The 22,797-nt window shown below is 39.5% G+C and overlaps 1 protein-coding gene across 4 annotated transcripts in view; it reads left to right on the forward strand.

Annotated features, from left to right (window-relative positions):
* The window catches only part of SEC23IP (SEC23 interacting protein), a 50,092-nt gene extending 27,762 nt beyond the window's left edge, over window positions 1-22,330 (forward strand). Inside the window, exons 13-19 of one of the 4 annotated variants that reach the window (XM_024755950.1) lie at window positions 1,776-1,970; window positions 6,393-6,548; window positions 6,934-7,036; window positions 8,374-8,559; window positions 9,235-9,397; window positions 10,228-10,329; window positions 22,032-22,330. In XM_024755950.1, the coding sequence (XP_024611718.1) occupies window positions 1,776-1,970; window positions 6,393-6,548; window positions 6,934-7,036; window positions 8,374-8,559; window positions 9,235-9,397; window positions 10,228-10,309 (885 nt within the window). In that variant the 3' untranslated portion in view covers window positions 10,310-10,329; window positions 22,032-22,330. Of the gene's footprint in view, window positions 1-1,775; window positions 1,971-6,392; window positions 6,549-6,933; window positions 7,037-8,373; window positions 8,560-9,234; window positions 9,398-10,227; window positions 10,330-17,510; window positions 19,038-22,031 lie in introns of those variants that run through there. The other 3 variants (XM_024755949.1, XM_024755948.1, XM_024755951.1) reach the window with 3 other exon arrangements.
* The last annotated feature ends 467 nt before the right edge of the window (window positions 22,331-22,797 follow it).

Genomic DNA, 22,797 nt, shown 5'->3' on the forward strand with positions numbered 1-22,797 from the left:
GGCCTGAGCTTTTCTTTCCCCTTTGTAAGCCATCTTATTCATTTTCCTTTGAAAAGGAATAATTTTTAGTGCTGGGAATATTGATACTCAAGTATGTGTATTTTGGCTCACTTTGTTTTAAAGTTATAGCATGTGTCTAGGAGGGGAAACAGAACAGCAGTTCGCAGTAGGACAGTTGAGGATCTGTTGAGACAGCCCTCTTAGCAATTTAGATTGTTAAGTTCTATGAGTGTAGTGGGAGGTACTTGCAAGTGAGAAAGCAAATTTAAACTGAAGAACCTTGAACATGTTCTTCATTTTGGGTTTTAGGTTTAATCTTGTGGTTCCTCCAAAGGGCAGAGGTAACGAAGCCTTCCAAGACTTTAATGGTGGAATCAGTTCCCAGCTGGCTGGTGGAGAGTTTTCTTTATTCCGTATTGCCTTTGAATTAACCAATTGGACTTATTTCCAGGTTTCCTAGTATTTGGAATTTATTGATAGACAAGACCAATTTGGCCTGCTGTTTTGTTTAGGCACTGTCAGTAGCTGTTCTTTTTTTTTTAATTAATTATTTAATTTTTGGCTGCGCCATGAGGCTTGTGGGATCTTAGTTCCCCAACCAGGGATTGAACTCAGGACCACGACAGTGAAAGTGCCGAGCCCTAACCACTGGACCACCAGGGAATTTCCCGTCAATAGCTATTTAAACAGAGACTTAACACAGTCATTCACAGCTTGGGGAATGAGGGCCAGTGAATGAATCCACCATGATGGTTGTTCACATTCCCCTGACATTGTTGCTGCTGTATCAGGGTGTGATCACAAACCCACACGAGCAGATTTTATCTCATTACTACAGAGGTACGCCTGATCTAGAGACGCTGCCAAGAATTTTCTTTGCTTATTTATGAAATGCATAGATCTTGAGTATTCACTACAGTAAGTTTTGACAGTTCTTGCGGCTGTGTAATCACCAGCTAAAACAAGAACTAGAACATTTCTGTCACTCAGATAGTTCTCTCATGCTTCTTTCTGGTCCACTCCCCCTCCCATACAACTACTATTCTGAATTTGATCACTATAGGATAGTTTTGCCTGTTCTAGAAGTTTATATAAATGGAACCAACACTGTACACTCTTTTGTACCTAGCTTCTTTTACTCAAAATAGTGTTTTTGAAATTCATATAATTGTTGTTTTATTTGCAGTTAACTCCTTTTCATTTCTAAATAGTTATTCCATTGTATGAATGTACCACAGTGTGTTTATCTGTTCTTCCCAGAATGCTTTTGAGGAAAATTTGTCAGTGGCTCCGTGTAGACATAATGGTGTAAAGATGTTGAATGAATAAATTTCTCTTAAGTTACACGTCTTTATAGGAAGTATATATTTTACAGTTATATAAAGTACTTCTAAATTATCTGGCTAAAGTTGAGATCACAAAGGAAGAAGTTGGCATTTTTAAAAACTTTAGTAAAATTTTAAATTACATAGAAAAGTGGAGAGCAAAGAATATACTAATAGCAAATATTTAACTGTAGCTGTTTTGCCACATTTTGCTTTCGTTCTTAATTTTCTTTTTCTTAAGAATTTTAAAGTAGATTATAGACATCATGGTATTTTTTTCCTTAAATATTTAGTATGTATGTCTAAAAGGACATTTCCCTAATAATCACAATACCATTATTATGCCTAAGAAATTACTAATCATTCCTTAATATTGATATAGATATTTCATAGTGATAGCTGATAACTTTTTTCCCCTCAGTTCTATTATGAAAATTTGGTATTTCACAGGAACAGAAAAAAGCATCAGAAAAGAAGGCAGTGATGGCTGCTTCGACAAAAGGACAAGAGGAAAGTGCTCAGAAAGCTAAAGAAATGGCTTCTCCGCCCTCAGAATCTAATGAGTCCAAGAGGAAACTCCCACTCGGAGTTTGCGTTTCTTCTGTGCACGTTGATTATGAGTCTTTCGAAGTTGGCACTGGACAGGTAAGTTAACGTATTGACTTGGGCCATGTATTTTATGTTGGAATCACATATCTATATTATTTGGGTTAGCTTTAGATTCTTTAAATATTTATTCAACAGTTTTTTTTGGTCGAGGGGAGAAAACTGAATTTCTCTTAATAAAAATTGTATGCTTCTTTCACAGTGTTCGAAATGAGGGACTGAATGTGTACTGAACATATCACCTAGCTTTTGAAATTGTCCTTATTCAATTTTTTTCACCCCTCATAATTTTATAGCATTAGTGTCTTAGCCACTAGCAATGGATGTGGTGATAGTTAGAAAATTATTTTCAGGGTATAGTTAAACTTCTGTGAGAGATGCTTGCTGCATTCCCTCAACTTATGTTTTTTATTACTCATAATTCTTCCCTGGGGGAAATATTCCTGTAAAAACCTACCAAGTAGTTGATAATGCTGCATTTAATGATATATTGTTTCTCAATGGCTTAAAAGTATTAAAATCTTTTTAGACAATATTACTTTCAGTATATTTATAGTTGTTTATATGGTTCCATTCTCTTAAGTGAGTTCATGACTGATTTAAAGAAGGCAGGAAATGTTATTGGATGTTTGCTATAGCCTGTTCAAGCTTTTAAGCCTAACTCATCCATAAAATTTGCATTTTATTTATTTATTTATCTATCTATCTATTTATTTAGGCTGTGTTGGGTCTTCGTTGCTACGCGTGGGTTTTCTCTAGTTGTGGTGAGCGGGAGCTACTCTTTGTTGCGGTGTGCAGGTTTCTCATTGTGGTGGCTTCTATTGTTGCAGAGCACGGGCTCTAGGCACACGGGCCCTCGAGCACAGACTCAGTAGTTGTGGCGCACAGGCTTAGTCGCTCCACGGCATGTGGGATCTTCCCGGACCAGGGCTCGAACCCGTGTCCCCTGTATTGGCAGGCGGATTCTTAACCACTGCACCACCAGGGAAGCCCCAAAATTTGCATTTTAAAAATGTCTTTTTTTTAAACATGAGCAAACTTGAACAGATTCTAGCAAATTAAAGGCAGGTATTTCTTCACCTACCTGTGAAGGTTGGAGTGTCAGAGTTGTGGAACCAGGGGCTCTGCGCCATCAGGACACTCTCACCCGCCTGCCTCTCCCTGGGAGTTGGCCTTCTTTTCCAGTGAACTTGGAATGGTGGGTGTCAGTGGCTCTGGGCTCATCTCCTTATAGCTTTATTACCATAAGAGGTAAAGGAATGTACCCCGATAGGTCCAATTAGGAAACTTTTAAGAAGGGATTTTATTTGACCTCGTTTGAGTCTCAAGTCCATTCTGGACCAATTCTTGTTGCCTGGGGAATGGGGCATGGTTGATTGACCCAGCCCAGGTCACATGCCATCTCCTTTGTTACCCAAAGTGTTGTGGTAATCCACAGTGTGCATCATTCATTGCCAGAAAGCCAAGAAATACTGATTTAAGCAAAAGAAGAGGGGAAAAAAAAATCTCTTAACCAGGACTAATCACCATTAGCAGTTTGAACAAGGCCTTCTACACTTTTATTTGAGCATATATTTACATATATATTTTAACAAAAATGGAAAATACTAGAATATCATACATATCTTCCTTGACTCATGATGGGGTTATGTCCTGATAAACCTATTGTAAATTGAAAATATCCAAAGTGAAAAATGCATTTAATATACCTAACCTACCCAACATCATAGCTTAACCTCATCTACCTTAAACGTGCTCAGAACACTTAACATTAGTCTATAGCTGGGCAAAATCATCTAATACAAAGCCTATTTTATAATAGGCTGCCATATAACAAAGTATCACAAACTGGGTGGTCTTAAGCGCCAGAAACTTATTGTCTCACAGTTCCGCGACTGAGGTGTCAGCAGGGCCTTCTTCCTCTGAAACCTGTAGAGGCATCCTTCCTTGCCTCTTTCTAGCTTCTGTTGGTTTGCCGGCAGTTGTTAGCATCCTTTGGCTTCTGTGTGCATCACTCCAGTCCTCCATCTTCACATGGCAGACGCCCTTTGCCTTCACATCATCTTTCCTGTGCATGCCTGTCTCTGTGTCCAGATTTCTCCTTTTTATAATAGCATCAGTCATATTGGATTTAGGGCCCACTGTAATGCTGTGAAGACCCTACTCCAAGTAAGGTCTGAGGTAGTGGTACATTTCTCTTTTGGAGGGAACACATTCAACCCATAATGTTGGACATGTAGGCAATTTTTCATTCTTTTAAGCAATCCAGTGATAAACAGTTTTAAACCAATTTTCTGTGTACATTTTTTATCTTTCTTTCAGTTAAATAACTGGAAGTATTTATAGCTGGGCCAGAGGACGTGCACATGAGAATGTTAATAGTTATTGCTGCTTGCCCCTGGAAAGGTTGTGCCGGTTTGTACTCAACTGGCAGTTTATAAAATTGATTGCCTCTCTCTCCTCTCCCTCACTAGTACTGATATTACCATTCTCCTTTAAAAATATGTAGTATTCTTACTTGTGTAACTTCTTCTAAAGAAATAATTTTTTACATGAAAATAGATTTTAATTTTTTAGTATTTCATTTATATCTTTGATAATTGTATCTCACTGTATTTCTTTGAGCACTAGAGAGGTTAGATGTTTTATCACCTATTTTTTAGGTTTTTTGTGTGTGTGTGTGATGTGCTGGTTTACTATTTTTCTATTGGGTTGCTTTTCTCTTACTGATAGTTAAGAATTTATATATTAAGGATATTGGCCCCTTGATGTAAATATTTTTTCCAGCTTATAAATTTTTTTAACTTTGTTTTTTCTTCTCTTTTTTTTTTCTGGAACTGGGGGAAGATACATAATCTTGAGAGTATTTTGTGGCCCTCATCAGTAGCAGAAACTATTGAATTTGCAAATATAAGGGCAAACAAAGGGATGTGAAGTCGAGACTTTGTTAGAAGGGCAGCCTAGTTAGTAGAAAGCATTGGTTTGGGAGTTAGAAATCCTCATTCTGCCACTCACTGTGTGCTCCTGGGTAAGTGACATCACCTATTTGGGCTTCACTGTCTTCGTCTGATAAGTGGGAACGAGGGTTCCTGCCATGCCCTTCGCTCTCAGTGGACCTCTGTCATGCACTTGGATTATGCCATTCATTGTTCTTCATTCTCAGGATACTAAAATGATGAAGACTCGTATTCTGTCACTGAGCAACAAACAAAAGAGCTTTGTAACTTATAAAGTGCTGTCCGAATGTGGGTGCTTTCTCTCACTCTAGGCAGCTCTCAGTGAACTGAGATGTTTCCCCCAAACGAGCTCTTTTGGGATAAATCACATTTCTTTTTTTTTTTTAAACATCTTTATTGGAGTATAATTGCTTTACAATGGTGTGTTAGTTTCTGCTTTATAACAAAGTGAATCAGTTACACATACACATATGTTCCCATATCTCTTCCCTCTTGCATCTCCCTCCCTCCCACCCTCCCTATCCCACCCCTCTAGGTGGTCACAAACCACCGAGCTAATCTCCCTGTGCTATGCGGCTGCTTCCCACTAGCTATCTGTTTTACGTTTGGTAGTGTATATACGTCCATGCCACTCTCTCGCTTTGTCACAGCTTACGGTCACATTTCTAATGGAAAGAAACAAGCCTAATGAATGAGGATGGTAGTTATAATAGAAGTAACAGTCATTGGATGCTTAAAATATGCTAAGCACTTTATGTGGATTAGGTTATTTATTTTTCAACCACATTATGAGTTTGGCATTGTTATGATCCCCATTTTACAGATGAGGAAACTGAGGTGGAGGCAAGAGAGGTTAAGAAACTTGCTCGAGGTCAGTCACACAGTGGGGAATGGAGTCAGGATTCAAACCCAGGCAGTTTGATTCTAGAGTCTGTAGTTTTGACCACATTTATAACTAAAATAAATATAATGCTTCCATACACTATATATTTTATGGTTTTTACTTACTTCTTACTTACTTACTTTTTTACACAGTAAGTAAAAGTATAGTCACAGGATGTATTAGTATGTAAAGATTTCAAAAGGAAATTTTTTGGTCCTTTTCAGCCAGCAGCGGCTGTCTGTGACTGATTATCAGCACTGTAAGCCACACCTTGAGGGGCATCAGCTATATTGGGATGCTTTTAATTAAGTGCAGTTCCAGTTTGAACTTTTTTTTTTTTTTTTTTTTTTTTTTTGCGGTACGCGGGCCTCTCACTGTTGTGGCCTCTCCCGTTGCGGAGCACAGGCTCCGGACGTGCAGGCTCAGCGGCCATGGCTCACAGGCTCAACCGCTCCATGGCATGTGGGATCTTCCCAGACCGGGGCATGAACCCGTGTCCCATGCATCGGCAGGCGGACTCTCAACCACTGCGCCACCAGGGAAGCCCCAGTTTGAACTTTTGAATTTTGTATTACATGACATTGGAATGACCATCTTTCATTGTTTTCTGATCCTTTCTAGGTTTCTGTTGTTTACAGCTCCTTAGACTTTGAACCAGAGATTTTCTTTGCCTTGGGATCTCCAATTGGTATGTTTCTCACTATTCGAGGAGTGGATAGTATAGATGAGAACTACAGGCTTCCTACCTGCAAAGGGTTCTTCAATATTTATCATCCAGTGAGTGAACTGCATTTACTTCTATTTTGAAGAAGATGAAGCGCCAGTCCTCTTTATCCTAATAGATTCTCAGATTCTTATTTCTTAGGAATTAATACTGATTTTGATCGTGTACAACTCAGCTCTCTGACCTAAAAAATACAGTCTGATACTTTCCGATAAACTTTTCTACCAAAAAGCCTTTGTTCAAGGAAATAATTTTCTTGCTTTGCTTGCCAAGTCATTTTACCTGCAAACTTGGAAGTCTTCTTATAATTACCAGTATTTGAATAAGGTGTGAAAAGAAAATCAAAATCTCTGGTTTGCCAGATACTTGTTTTCTCACTCAACTAAGATATATAACTCAAAACAGCTTTTCATAGATTTCTAATTCTTCTATTTGTAGCTTGATCCAGTGGCATATAGATTAGAACCTATGATTGTACCAGATTTGGACCTAAAAGCAGTTCTCATTCCGCATCACAAAGGCAGAAAAAGACTTCATTTAGGTAAAAAGCAAATACTATAAAAACTTGTTTCCTTCCTGTCATTTTGTAATCTGTCATTTGTAATGAATTGTGTCCTTCCTGTCATTTGTAATGAGTTATGAAAATTTTAACACTAAGTTATTTATTTAAATGCCTACATTGTTCAGAACATGTTTACTAATTATTTGCAGGAGCTGTAAAGTTATGAATGAGTTCCTTCTCCTTAATGATTTCTCCTTGATAACTTTCTAATTGTTGACATAATAAGGAATGGAGAAAGTTGGTAATAAAGTGATGAGGTGCATAGATTTTGATAGAATTTGGTTATAGTTTTTGGAATTGGGAAGCAAAGTAACTTTTGATCTAATGACCAAACCATCAAGAAATAAAAATTTGATGATAAGTCAAGCAAGCTGTTTTTTCCTTGCTAACTAAACAAACTTTTCCTATTAAAAAAATTCATTAAACAAAATGGATTGATAATAATTCCAAGTAGGGTTTAGGTTTCTTTTATGCTTACTAATGGTGTATAGTACTTCTTATCCATAGGTTTAAAAGAAGGAACAGTGATCATGCCCTCTTATTTAAAATATCTTTCTTTTTTTTCTAACGTTGCACCATGCTTTATAAACACAATTAACTCTTTTGAAGTTAAATGAGAAATTTGATACGCTAAGACTATGAATTCATATATTTTTTATTAGACAAAAGCAGAAAAGGTGAAGGGGCAGGAGTTCCTTCATTTTTAAATTAGAAGTTTAAATTGTGGTTATCTCAGAATCTCAAATTCTCAAAACGATTTCCAATACGTATTAGAAAAACAATCATCTTTTTAATATTGTGGGCCCATTTTTAAACTTACAGTAAAAATAAAGCACATAAATGTGCTTATTACATTTTTATGGTATTTGAACTCCTTTAAAAAAAAACCAGGGAAGCCCTGAACTCCTTTTTTTTTTGGTGAGAGGAAATGTATAGGTTTAGGCTGGATCAAGTTTAGTTGTCAAAAAAAAGACAGAATCAGACTCCTCAAAACATTTTAATACGTTGGAAGTTCTTGGCTGAGAAACTCCATATATTTGACATTTAAGAGAAGAGTAGGAAGAGATATGGGAATATATGTATATGTATAACTGATTCACTTTGTTATAAAGCAGAAACTAACACACCATTTTAAAGCAATTATACTCCAATAAAATTGTAAAAAAATAAAAAATAAAATAATAATTAAAAAAAAAAAAAGAGAAGAGTAAGAGGTCTTATCCTGTCTGAGAACAGTATAACTTTTGTTATAATTTTTGTGGTGCAGAATTTAACCCAGTAACTAATAACTTGATATGTCATCTTAATCTCTTTAGAGTTGAAAGAAAGTCTCTCTCGTATGGGATCTGATTTGAAGCAGGGTTTCATTAGCTCTCTGAAAAGTGCTTGGCAGACATTAAATGAGTTTGCCCGTGCTCATACCTCTTCAACTCAGCTGCAAGAAGAATTGGAGAAGGTAGCCAATCAAATCAAAGAAGAAGAAGAAAAGCAAGTAGTTGAAGGTAAATTTGACATTTGAGGCATTTTCCAGTACAAATATTATTTGTGAACATAGCACACGTAAATTATTTGATGATGGTTTTCCATTGTAGTCTTTTTTGTTGAAGTGTAGAGGCTCTTCCTATAAAGGAAGATCAGGATAAACTGTACTTCAAAATGCATGTCATCCTTTTTTTTTTTACTAGGTTTTGGGCTCATAGTTGCTGAACTTTTTACTCTGCAGGCTTAAAATTTTGTTGAGATTCATAAGGCCAGAGTGGAATGTTAGAGTTGAGAACTAAGTTAGTATTCAGGCATCTGAATGACCCCCTGTGAGAAATGTTCTCCTGGTACTGTGTCGGACTGTACTGTGTCGTTGTAGACTGTACACGTAATATCAGGTCGTTGTGCCGTGATGTTTTTGATTCTTTCAGATTCTAATTCTATTTCCTTTCTTTCTACAACGCTCTCTCACCCCTTTTCTTCAAAACTTCTGTCGGCTCGTTGGCTCTTTCTCTTCTGTCTCGGGGAACCAGCCCCTCTTCCCCTGGCTCTTTGGAGGAATGGGAAGTGAGCCTGGTAGTTCCCCAGGTTGCTACGTGTGTCAAGCAATATTCTCTTGAGCCCAGAAGGTCAGCTAAAGTCAAAGGATAATGATTAAGTGATTGACTTTGATATTGAAATGGTTTAAATTCTAGCAGAAAAGACTGTTGAAAGTCCAGATTTTTCCAAGGATGAGGACTACTTAGGAAAGGTTGGAATGTTAAACGGAGGCCGCCGAATTGACTATGTTCTTCAAGAAAAGCCAATAGAGAGTTTTAATGAATATCTTTTCGCTCTTCAGAGTCACTTATGCTATTGGTAAGTATTTTCATCTTTGATAACATTCATGTGGCCTTTACGTTGCAGCACATACAGCAGTTTTAGTGAGGTTCTTGCTGATTTACCATTTGCAATTTGAATGCCCATATATTCAAAATCAGTATTTTTCCCCCTTTAGTTTAGTTATCCACAAGATGGCAGCATGTCATCTGCCTTTGACCAAAGGCCTTTGGTGCTTGCACACCGTTTTTGCAGGGATGCCTTTCACAGAATGGGAATGGTAGGGACTTTGAAAGCCATCCTCTTGTGTATCCTCCGTCACCAAGGAGAACTGCAGCACAGCTATTTTGGAGCTGATTGGTATTCATCCAGTTTTTAAGGACAGCTCTGAGATTACACTACTTTATTTTCATTTGCCCTCCTTAGGTAGAATTGAATAGAACCAAAGCTGCATTCTCCATCTTTATGCATAGAGGTTAATTTCTTTCTTTTTTTAAAAAATTAATTAATTTATTTATTTTTGGCTGCATCTTCATTGCTGCGTGTGGGCTTTCTTCGTTGGGGTGCGTGGGCTTCTCATTGTGGTGGCTTCTCTTGTTGCGGAGCACAGGCTCTGGGCACGTGGGCTTCAGTAGCTGTGGCACGCAGGCCCAGTAGTTGTGATTCGCGGGCTCTAGAGCGCAGGCTCAGTAGTTGTGGTGCACGGGCTGAGTTGCTCCACAGCATGTGGGATCTTCCCGGACCAGGGCTCGAACCCTTGTACCCCTGAATTGGCAGGCGGATTCTTAACAACTGTGCCACCAGGGAAGTTAATTAATATAATTAATTTCTAATTATCTCTTAAGTAAATGTGCTTTTCTTTGTAATAGGGAATCTGAAGATACTGCCCTGTTATTACTTAAAGAAATTTATCGAACAATGAGCATTAGTCCAGAGCAGCCCCAGCATTGATTGGACTTCAGCTTCACTGTGTGAGTTTATCTTTATTGTGTGTATAAATTCTGAATGTTTCATTCTGAAGCCTCTTTTATGGAGTTGATGTTGACTATAATTTTTTCTTTTTTCTGTTTCCTCTGAGTGTTTTTCTTTCTTTCTTTCTTTCTTTTTTTTTAAATTCAGAGTAGAGACATTAAGGAACCGAACTCACAATACCTTAAAAAAATAGAGGTTTATTTTTCTTACATAACAGGAAGGGTTCGTCTATTGAATGATGTCACTAGATCGTTTGCATCTTTTCACCTGCCTGTTGGCTCTTGTTGCCTCGTAGTTATTAGATAGCTCCCATAGTTCTAGATATCACATCTGTGTTCGGGGCATGAAGAAGGTGAGAAAGGGTAGTATGGGTTATATCTATCTATCTTAATTAGGAAAACAGAAGCATCTCCGAACATTTACTCAACGCCTGTTGACTAAGCCTGTGTCACATGTCCCATGTCCCCCCTCAACCCCCAACTGCTTGAAAGATCGTAAAGGTTTTATTTTAAGCATTCCCAGTCATTATCAAGGGAAGGAATAGAGAAGGGGGTTAAACCTATAATGCATAAACCAACCTGCAAGTTGGCCACACTCTGTTACCTGACTGTTCTCCTGAGACAACTGACGCCAGTTTTTCCTCACTAGATTATACATCATTTTAAAAAATAGGTAATGTGTTTTTTAAAAAGAACTTTTGTAGCCTTTGATAGAGTGAAGTGCAAAGTGGTGAGCTCTAGATTGCTGAAATCAAAAGTAGTTCCTGGCACTTTTTGGTTTTTTAATCATAAATGATAAGTTCAGTCTTCACCTTCTTATTTTGGAGAGGTAACCACTTTTAGTAGGATTTTCTTAGAGGAATTTTCCTGTGCGTGTCCAATCAAATATGTGTTCATGTCAAAACAAAGGGATCTCTTTGTCTATATTGTTCTGCAACTTGATGTTGTCGATCAGCCGTACAGCTTGCATAGTAACTTGTGTAGATCTTTTTCATTCTCTTTAATGGCTACATAGGAATCCATTGTATGGCTCTGCCCCATCATATTCAGCCAGCTTCCTGTTCATGGATATTTAGGTCATTTCCTAATGTGTATTAGAAAACCTTAACAGAGTAGGTAAGAGGTATAAAAGGCCATTTTGTAATCAGACTTTTGATACAGTTTTATCAGTTCTCAGCATTTCTGATATTATAATATTAAAATAAACTAAATGTAATGTCAAGAGTTACCTCAGTCCAGATTTTCAATTATGAAATAGTCATTCAGTTGGTTGACAGATATTTATTCAGCACTGACTATGTGCCAGACGCCAGTTTTCATCCTGGGGATAAGTGGTAAATGAGGTTGCATTCTTACCTTTAAGGAAATTGCCTTCTGCTGGGAGGAGATTACAGTAAGCCTGTACTCTAATTCAAAAGTAAATGTCAGCTATTGATAGGTTCTGTGGAAAAGACAAAATAGGAAGAGGTTGAGAGTGACTGGGGGTGCTTCCAGGAAAGGCCTTGCCAAGCTGATGATATGTGAGTTGAAATTTGAATGATGAGAAGGAGGTGGACACCTGGAGGTACGGGGAGAAAAATCCAGGCAGAAAGAAGAGCAGTTGCCAGGGCCATGAGATGGGAGCCGATGTGTTGTGTTTGAGGGACAGAGAGCAGACCCGTGTAGCCAGAGGGGAGAAGAGGAGAGAGGTAGGTGGGCCTGACTATGAGGGATCTGGTAGGACGTTTACGTTTTATTCTAAGAGTAATGGAAACACTGGGCGTTTTTAAGAAGAGGAGTGACATAATTTGGTTTATACTTTAGAAAGATTGCTTTGGGTGCTGGGTGGAGGGTGGACTGCTGGGCAGGGATGGAGGGACAACAGGTAAGAGGCTGGTGGTGACTCCGACTGGGGTTGTAGTGATAGGGATGGTGAAAGATGATTGAACTCAGGTCTAGTGCGGGGGTAGCGATGTCCAGGACTTACAGATGAGTTCAGTGTGGGGAGTGCGGGAAAGAAGAGTTAAGGATGACCCTTAGGATTTTGATGTGAGCAACTGAGTGGTTGCTGGTACCTTTTCCTGGGAAGGCTTGTTGGGGGAGCAGGGTTTTGAGGGTTGTGGCGATGGAGAGTTGGTAGTGGATGATGTTAGTCTGAAGATAATAATAACCTTAGAATCATCAGCACATACTTGCCACCTGAAACCAGAAACTGGATGAGGTCACTTAGGAGTGTGTCAGTGGAGAAGAGAGAAGTCTGTGAAGTGAAAGAAAATCCAGGGGCTCGTGGTCTCAGGGAAGCTGAGAGATTGTTTCAAGGAAGGAGCAGTCAGCCATGTGAAATGCCACTGAGAGGTCAAGTAAGAGGAGGACCAAGAATGGGCCACTGGCTTGAAGAGGACATAGGACATCATTGGTGACCTTGAGCAAAGCTGTTTTAATACAGCAGTGGCTCAGTGGGCTGAGGGGAGGTAAGGGATCAGAGGAACGAGTTTGGCTGTGAAGGTTAACAGAAACAAGACAGGGACATTTTATGATATTAAGGTGTGTTCGTTTGCTAACGACAGTGATCCGGTATTGAGGGAGAAGTTGAGAATGCAAGAACTAAAGGGGATATTATTGGAGGAAATACTTGAAAAGTCAATGGGGGATAGGGCCAGGGCAGATCGAAGGGTTTTGTCTTAGAAAAAGAGCAGGGCTGCCTCTTCCATGGGACTGGAGGAAGGCTGAGAGTGAGGGCACAGTATGGGTAGTGGGTAACGGTGGTGGTGGGTAGACCGGGGTTCTCTGGCCTCCTGTCCTAAGTGTGTGAGAGTAAGGTCACGGTCAAGGGCTGTGGGAGACGTGAGGAGGGAGGGGAGCAGAAGAACACTCACCTCAGCGTGTGGGGAAAGGGAATTTACCAGCAAAGTGTGGTCGGATTGTACTGCAGGCTTGAGTGCCCATTCGATATTTTGGTCATAAATTCGAAGTGAGTACAGTTAGCACGATCGCCTGACTTTTCTCTGGCCATGTGCTGCTACTTGGTTGAGGTGCACGGTAAGAGATAATTGGGTTTACTAGGATTAGGGTTTTGCCGGGTGACCAAGACAGGAGGAGAAAGACAAGGAAGCTAAGGGAGGTGATAGAGACTGAAAAAAGCGAGAGGTCAGTGCAGGATGAGGTCGGAGAATCACAGGAGTGAGGAGTTTCCCAGTGGGTGACCCAGAGGTTGGGATGGGAGACGCAAAGTGAGGAACACTGAGGCAGCGCTGGGAGGGAGTCACTGTGCCCTGGGATCTGGGTGCTGCGACCCTCTGTTAAACAAGTGCTCTGTGTGCTTCAAAAACCATTAAAAAATTATAAAACGATAGTGCCTCATACAGAAACTAAAGAAAAATGTAGAAAAGAAGCAGCAGAAATCACCTATAATCTTGCTAACTAAAAGTGTTAGAAGTTAATCCTTCTAAGCTTTTTCTAAGTCTTGGTGTATTTCATATATTTTTTTAACATCTTTATTGGAGTATAATTGCTTTACAATGTTGTGTTAGTTTCTGCTGTATAACAACGTGAATCAGCTATACATGTACATATATCCCCATATCTTCTCCCTCTTGCATCTCCCTCCCACCCTCCCTATCTCACCCCTCTAGGTGGTCACAAAGCCCTGAGCTGATCTCCCTGTGCTATGCGGCTGCTTCCCACTAGCTATCTGTTTTACGTTTGGCAGTGTATATATGTCCATGCCACTCTCTCACTTCGTCCCAGCTTACCCTCCCCCTTCCCTGTGTCTTCAAGTCCATTCTCTATTCCTGTCCTGCCCCTAGGTTCTTCAGAACCATTTTTCTTTTTTTAGATTCCATATATATGTGTTAGCATACAGTATTTGTTTTTCTCTTTCTGACTTACTTCACTCTGTATGACAGTCTCTAGGTCCATCCACCTCATCGGTGTATTTCATATTATTTGCTATTTTGTAGCCTGTTTTTTTCCGCTTGCGAGTATATTGTATAGTTTTTCCACCTCAGCCTACAACATGGGTGTGTGTATATTTACCATTTTTATTTGTTTTTCTGAGTGGGCTATACATACAGTTGGTTCAGCTTTTACTTATTTATTTTTTAGGAAGAGACTCTTCCTTTTTTTAAAAAAAATATATATTTATTTAGGCTGCACCGAGTCTTAGTTGCAGCATGCGGACTCTTAGTTGCGGCATGCAGGCAGGATCTAGTTCCCCCACCAGGGATTGAACCTGTGCCCCCTGCATTGGGAGCGTGGAGTCTTACCCACTGGAACACCAGGTCCCTGGTTCACCTTTTAGAAGTGACAGAAGAGAGGGCCCTCCCTTTTACACTTCTTCACCAATGTCGCTGCCCGGAGGCAACCAGCGTTCCAAGTTTTGTGTATCCTTCCAGACATCTGCTAACACATACATGATTTTTTCCTTTTTAAAAGACAAATACTGGCAAAATAAGACACACTTCTTATGTTTGTATCTTTGAGATTTTCCCATATCCATCCACCCATCCATCCATCCACCCATCATCTATGCATCATTCGCTGAGCACCTTACTTACTAAGTGTCAGGTACTAGTGTCTAGGCCCCCGGGGTTCAGAGCAGTGGACCAAACAGTCTCTGCTCTCAAGGATCTTCTTTCCTCTGGGGGAGGACAGACTGTAAATAAACAATGGCAGTGTGCCGGATGGTTAAAAATAGAGCAGCAGGAAAAGGGCGAGAGGGAGTGCATTTGGGATGGGAACAAGTTGCTGTTGTATAAAATGGCAAGGGACATTCTCACTGATAGAATGTCATTTGAGCAAGTGAGCCAGGTGGATATCTGGGGGAGGAAGATCATCTCAGGCAGAAAGAATATATATCAGAACAAAAGAGCCGCCTTATTCTCTTCAGGGATTGTGTAGTATTCCATTGACTGTTACACCGTAATTTGTTTAACTGTCCCTTACCGATGGGCATATAGGTTATCTAATCTTTTACTAGTGTGAACAGTGCTTCAGAGATACATGGGTATTTAATAGTTGCATTATATTTCATTTTATAGTTCTATTTATTAAAATCCTTAGTTTATCTACGACTGTTGCACATTTAGGTGATTTTCCAACTTTTCACTGTTATAAATAATTCTGACATGTAGTTGTACGTACTTTCTGCACATCTCTGAGTGTTTGCTTGGCATAAATTCCTAGACGTAGCGTTGTTAGAGCTAAGGATAGTCACATTTTTAAAAGGCTTTTGATCTGTATTTTTTGTAAAGTTGCATTTCAGGAAGGTTGCTGAAGTTTCATAGCGGCCATCCATATAAGTGCTGCACCCTTTTGCCCACACTGGGTATTACTGGTTTTTTAAAAAGTTTTGCTAATTTGATAGCTAGAAATTATTATATCATTGTTTTATTTTGCATTTCTGTTACTAGTGAAATTGAGCATGTTTAATGTATTTAATTGGCCATTTCTTCTTTTGTCAGTTGCCAGTTTTTGACCTTTGTACATTTTTCTGGCGGTGTGGGGTGGGGTATTTCTGTTTCCGGTTGATTTATAATTATGACAGTTAAGGGTATTAACCTTTGGTCATTGCAAATTTTTTTTCCAGTTTGACATTTGCCTTTTATTTTTATGCTTTGGGTTTTTGAGGGGTGGGGTGGGGAGCATGTTTTAAAAATATGTAGGCCAGTCTTTTAAGATTAATTATTATTTAGATAATTACATTTATTCTCTTTTAGTTCTTATATGGTTTTGTTTTTTCATCTAACTTTATAGGTTAGGAAGGATATGGTATAGAGAGGGATTGAACTTTTTTCTTAAATAGTTCATCTTTTTTGTCTGTGCCGTATATTGAACAGTGTACGCTTTTGTCGTTGGCTTGATGTTTTTATCATGTGCTATTATTGTTTGACCTTTTTTTAATCATATGCCCAATATTTGTTTCCTTGGCTTTCTGACATCTCTTCTATTGAGTTATTCATCTGCCTACCAGAGAAATAACTGATTTATCTGATTTCATATTATGTATTTTCCACATTTTAGCATCTTTAAATATGGAGTGCATCTTAAAAATCAGCTGTTGCCTTAATGGAAGTTGAGTTCTCCCTGAGAGGGTTTGAGTTTTCTTCTGCTAGTCACTTGGGGGCACTACCAGTCTGAGTCTGTTGAAGCTAATATCTCTGCTTGAGGTTTTCTTGGCCTTTGCTGGTAGTGTGAACTCAGAGCACAGAATTTGTAGGCAGGTTGGGGTGGAGGTACCAGTGCAAATATCAAGGAATTATTTCCCCCTCTTCCTGTTGTCAAGGAAGTGGTATGCAGGCTTCTTTGCCTTCTCTTCTGGAGGAAGCGTTGTTGTTATTATTTTTTTAACCCCTCACTGAGGCTGTTGCCATTTGGTATCCCCACTTTTTGTGAGGGTCTCTGTCTCCTTTTAGATTCCATACCCTGGACATCTTTTCTTTGCATGGTACATAAAACAATATTGCATCTTACAATTGATGCTGTCTTAGAATCAGTGAAAGTTTTTAATATCTGGCAGTGCAAGTTCTTGGTATACTATGTTCTTGGCTATTATTCCAAATGAATTTTGAAATGATTTAAGTTCCCCTGACATTCTCTCTGCACAAAACAAAGCAAAACAAAGTCCAAACAGTAGTAGTCCTGGGACTGTGATACATCTGATATGAAAAATTAAGAACCTTTTATTTCACACATGATTTGGTCACTGTAATTGTTTTACTTCTTATACGTGGTTGTAAAATTTAGGCAAGAAGTTAGTTCCCAATGTTACGCTGGTACTATAAAATAATTAATTTAAAATATTAACAATCCTTCTATACTTGGTTCATTCAAGCATAGACAATTTTGCTGAATAATTTTTTTCTGCCCTTTAGCCCTTTTTAGGATTGTTCTTTAAAAAGCCTCAGATTAACCCAACAGATAACTCACTTTCTATTTTGTATTTTATTTTCTGTACTCATTTTGTTATGAAGGTTATCAGGCTAGTTTATCTCACCAAACACTCCCTGATGCCCTTTCATCCCTCCAGAAGGCCTGTCTGAGGACTTGTGCTCTCAGGCTCTTCTTCAGAGGCAGTTTGCAGTGCTTGTTTGGCACTTGACAGTGTGTTTGTTCTTTTACTTCAGAAAGGAACGACAGTGCGTTATTGTGTTATTACTATAAGTTTGTAAAGCTGACCGAGGATTCATTTTCTTCTTTTAAAGACATTCTTGTCTTTACAGAAAGTTGCAGTATAAATTACATTGCTGAGAAAATCCTCAGAGGACATCCCCAGTCTGCTCCTGTGATGGATGACAGAAATGTGATTCACCGACAGTTACTCTGCTGTAATTCTCAGATATAGGGCTTTATTTGAAAGAAAACATACAGAACAAAAAGACAGTGAAATCAATCAGTACCACATTTGGGCTGTATAGATGAGAAAAAGAAATTATTAAAATGATGCAGTTAAAAACTCCTCAGATCAGTTTAGTTGTACAGTTGTTAAAGTAATATGTGATATCAATGAAGAAATACTTGTAGCATGCAGACGGTTGTTTCTGTTTCTTAAAAAACTATTGTCAGTGGGCTATTGAACTTGCATTTTTTTTTTTAATTAATGTAGTACGTTCTATGGACTTCTTGAGAAACTATAATAATACAGTTTTTTAAAAATTTATGTTCTACTTTAAATGTGAATTATAGTTCTGAGCTGCTTTTATGCGGGGTCATTTATATCTGTTAGCGGAAGTAACCAAGATCACTTCTATTCCAAGCTGAACTGCTGTCTTTAAGAAGCCTTCCAGGCTGTTGCTGAGAGCAGAGCTGTGGAAGGAAGTGAGATGCTCCGCACTTCACAGAAGATTTGTGAAGTGCTCTCCCAGCATCATTGCCACCAGCAGTGGGGAGCAAATGAGAAGTTTTTCCATTTGTCATCTAAGGTAGCTGTGCAGTCGCCTCCTTGCTAAAGTTCCAATCAATATGAGAACCACAGTAGAATTTTTTTGGATTTTGGTTTTTTTGCTTTGTATTCATTTCACTTCTACCAAAGTATTTGAAAGTATGAACTGTATTGGCTTTAGACTATAACTATTTCATGAAAAGACTGTTCTGTGATATTTTACTTTGTTTTACTGTAACTTCAAATTATCTAGATATTTTCCTAATACTACGTGGAAATGCTGGTTTTCTTTTGTTATGCAGTAGGAACATTTTACACTGTTTACATAGTTCTCATGGAACGTAGAATTTTTTGAAAGCCACATATGATACACATTTTTTGTGTATGTATTCTAGTTAGTGTGAATAAAACAGTAACATCAATGCATTTTTTTAAAGCAGAGAACGTCTGTATTCTTCTTGTCTTCCTTCAAAGTACGCCTGTGAGTTCAGTGGTCATTTACTTTTCATTGTGAACACCTGCTCTGTAGTTAATACATAGCTATAGCATTTGCTCCTAATAATTAGGACAGAATTAGGACAGTAGAGTTTTTGAGCTGCAGGTGACCCCAGACAGCACATATTCCAACCACCTCATTATGCAGCCGAGGACACTAAATGCCTTTCTCAGGCTGCTGGGTGGCAGATCTGGGCTGGAATACAGTTTCACTGACTCCCTTTTGGCCTTCATTTCTCTACACCAATGCTATTACCTCTCAGTTTCCTCTTAACGTCCCCAAACTGATGAAATAAAGAAAAATAAGGGTTATTTATGTATATTTTAATAAAATGCAGTTTGATTTTTCAACTTACAACTGGTTTTGTCTGTATTATTCAGCCTGTATCTTCCGAATATTGGGCAGAGGGGAAGAAGCACTTGAACCAGTGTCCATAGTAGAAACGTGTACCAGCTCAGTTTTAGGAATCTTGTGATTTTAACACCTGGGAAAATATAAAACAGAATTTTAGAAGGTAACTCTGCTGTGGACAGAGTTTATATCACTCTTCAGTTTCTTAAAAAAAACAACCAAAACCAAAGCCAAAACAGTAATAGGTCTGAGGGCAGAGTCTGTATTTATTAGCGTACTGTTCACTGTTGTAAACACCGTGCCTACCACAGACTTGTCACAAAGTAAGGCACTTTCCAAATATTTGTTGAATAAAACAATTTTAAAAATCAGAAATAGAATTAAATACTTAGAGACCTTAGAATGGCCATTCAGGTCAGTGGTTTGCAAACGTTTAAAAAGTAGCTGAACCCTTTTCAAATTTCAGTATATAAACTATAGATGAGAGCATAGCCGCTGAGTAAAGCTTGACCTCCTTTTTCCCAGTAGCTCGTCGCCTCCTGGGACCCTCCTACCCAGCCCTAACCTGGATTAATGCCCTCATCTTCCTCAGATGAGGAAAGTCAAGTCGCTGGTTATTCTGAAATTGTTTTCTGTGCAGAGTTTGGGACTAAAGTTAAAAAGCATCAGTGTCTGAAACTGAAGGTCAAAGAGTCGTCGTAAAACCAATGAGGTCAGCCTAGGCCTGGTTTGTTAATGTGGCCATAACGAGAGGAAACTCCTTTCCGAGTCTGATGGGCCTGTGTGGTTCATGAATCCACCAGATAAGGATTTTTCTCAAAACCAGAGTGTGATTATAGTAGAAGGACTTAACAGATTATATTGATTTTTGACGTAAGTATGTTATTGGAAAGGTGTGCTCTACGTAGACCCTTGAAAATGAGGACATTAGAGCATAGATAGCACTACTCTGGCAGGGAGGATCATATATGCAGAATAGCAACTCACAATATTATAAATAGAGTGCTGGAGCTCAGGACTGTCCCGGAAATTCCAGAGTGGTTGATCTTGGTATATTACCGTTGTTTCAGGTTTTTATGGCTTGAGGTGTCATACCTTAGCGCTGAGACTTAGTGTTTACCGAGCAACGTTCTGGTGGTGACTTGTTTCCCATGTAGATTTTGCCATCTGGGAACAGGGTGAATTGAGCTGCAGGCACTGAATGTTCTGGTTTTCCTCCAAGTTACTGGTTCTCATTGTAGCAATAATACCAGTCAGTATGAGTTAGTTCCCCAGGGCGGGTCCTCTAAGGTGAGTTGGTAGAATTCATTTCTTTACAGCTGAGGCGCTGACACGGCATTCCTGCTGTTGTCTGTCTCCCTGCAAAGCGCTGGATGGACTGTCACTTGACTTGTCTCCTTGATATTTGTATAAGACTTGCAACAGGTTGTCAGTCTTGTCCTGTTATTTCACCCCTAAAGTGAGCTTACCAAAAACTTGACAGCATGTTGAAGAGCTCTGGTGCCCACCTGCCTTTGTGTCCAAGCTCTCTACCTCTTAGCTGTGGGCCCCGTGCAAGATTGTTTTCCTCTGACCTCTCGGCAAAGTGTTTCTGATTTTTGGTCAGTTTCCTCTTTCATGAAATTCCTCAACCTCATAGAGTTATTGTGAGGCTTAAATGAAAATATGAGTGAAGATCATATAGCGATGCTGGGTACATAGTAAGCACTCAGAACGTAAGCTAACCGTCACTCTACTGCTACTCTTTTTATCACGACCACTCAGGTTCAGGGAAGACCCACGTCTTTGTTGCTAGGTCACTGCCACTTCCAGTCCTCCCTAGGTTGCAGTTGGCCAGGTCTCTTGTCCCTGAGAGCTGCCAGAGAGGGCTGAGCATCCTTCACAGAGGCCCAGGTGTCTGCAGGTGACTGGAAGGGAGGACAGGAGCTGTGGAGCCAGTCGGGGCGGGCGCGGGGGATGGTAATGCTCATGTGGCTGTCTTCACACAGATCAGTGGGACTCTTGGAGAGCAACTTTGAGTAACTTCTACATGCCTTGATTCTCTAAGTTCCTTTGGGGATAAGGATCCAGAAAACATGTTTGTCCCCTAAATTCTGCTTTCTTTTCACCCTGGTATTTATTTTCCTGCTTTAAACATCAACGCTATTGCAGGTTTCCCCAAACCTATCAGCCCCACAGAACTCTGAGAATGACTTTATGTTGTTGACACTAGTGGGTGCTCGTGAGATAGTGGAGCCTCTCCATTTAGTGCTTCCTTTTTTCAGTCTCAAAGCAAGTGAAACACGTTTGGGCAGTATTCACACTTAATATGACAGTAAACTATCACAATATGTGTCCAATATAGGAAACTTGTAGCGACCTGTAAACTAGACCAGGGATCAGCAAGGACGCATCCGTGAGAAAGTAGGCAGTGCTGCGTCTTTGGTAGGGGGTGAGCTGCAGTTCAGGTTCATGGACAGGTGGAATTGGTGTACTTGGGATGACCCACCGTGTTTTTCTTTCATTTCTTATATTAAAGAGTGACTTTGAAAGGTTTTATTGTGGAAATTTTCAAATACTCAAAAGTGTGGAGAATGGGTAGTGAATCCCCCTGTCCGTACCCCCCCCCCCCTGCCATCTGTAACTTAAAAGACAGGTAAGCAGGGGCAACCAGGGACAAGGTGGGAAAGAAAGTGCATTCAAGAGGTGGAAAGACCTGAGGTGGGAAACAGCATCACCTGTTGGGGCAACTGGACGAGATTAAGTTGTTCATGAAACACAAAAAGGGCTGTTTGAATGTGTTGAGAATGGTTTTCATTAAAGTTGTTTTAAAGACAACGTTTCTTGTGGTGCCTTTTCTTTCTGTTAAGTCACTTAATAGCATTCACTCTTGTTGAAAGGAGCATGGTTTGGAATATTGGGAAGTGCTTACTATCAACTAAGAGGCGTTCCTTTCCTGTGCCCCTCAAAGCCTGTGCTCAGCTGTATCTCTGAGACTCGTTTGCTTCTCTTTCCCAGGCGGTGAAAAGGTGTTTTGAACAGCACTTCTGACTCCTGAAGAAACTTCAGGTGAACAAGGCTGTGGTTGTTCTCTGAATGTTACTCCCTGGAATAGAACTGGGGAGGGGAACTCGTGTTTTTGGGGTGTCAGTTGTGTTTCGGGCACTGTGCAAGCTCTTTCATGTAATCTTTACAGAACCCCCATGGAGGTAGGTTTATTCTCCCCATTTTACAGATGAGAGAACTGAAGCTCATAGAAGCTAGCCATCTTGCCAGGGCCACTCAGTTAATGGCAGGGGAGAATAAAGTACGCTTAAGCCTCAAAAATAAAGGGAAACCTCTACTATAGAAAGATGCTTGCAAATTGACTGCCTCTTTCTGGAAACACCTAGGCAGTCACAACACTGCTCCCCACCCCCCAGCTTGTTTTTTCACAAGCAAAAGCATTTTCAAAGGATAACCTTTGAAAGAAAAAGATAAGTTTTAGGAGATGTAGATTATAATTTGCTCTGTTGTTTTTGCCTGAAGTGCTTTTTTTTTTTTTTTTTTAATGTGGGGCGTAAAACCTCGTGTTAATGAAGATTCCCCAATATTGGTCTAAACAGGACCTAGATGTTTGCTACCCTTTGAGCTGAAAAGGAAGGGATAAACGCAAAAATGGTCTTTTGTCCTTACAAAAGAGTGTTTGTAGAAGTGTCCTAGCTTGTGTGCCCTCCTGAGGGTCTCAGTGACCACCCCCAGGTTTTATTGTTTCTCTGGGGTTGGTTCTCCATTCTCACTGCCA

The sequence above is a fragment of the Neophocaena asiaeorientalis genome, unplaced genomic scaffold (genome assembly GCF_003031525.2).
Source record: "Neophocaena asiaeorientalis asiaeorientalis breed wild unplaced genomic scaffold, Neophocaena_asiaeorientalis_V1.1 scaffold85, whole genome shotgun sequence".
NCBI classification, from domain to species: Eukaryota; Metazoa; Chordata; class Mammalia; order Artiodactyla; family Phocoenidae; genus Neophocaena; species Neophocaena asiaeorientalis.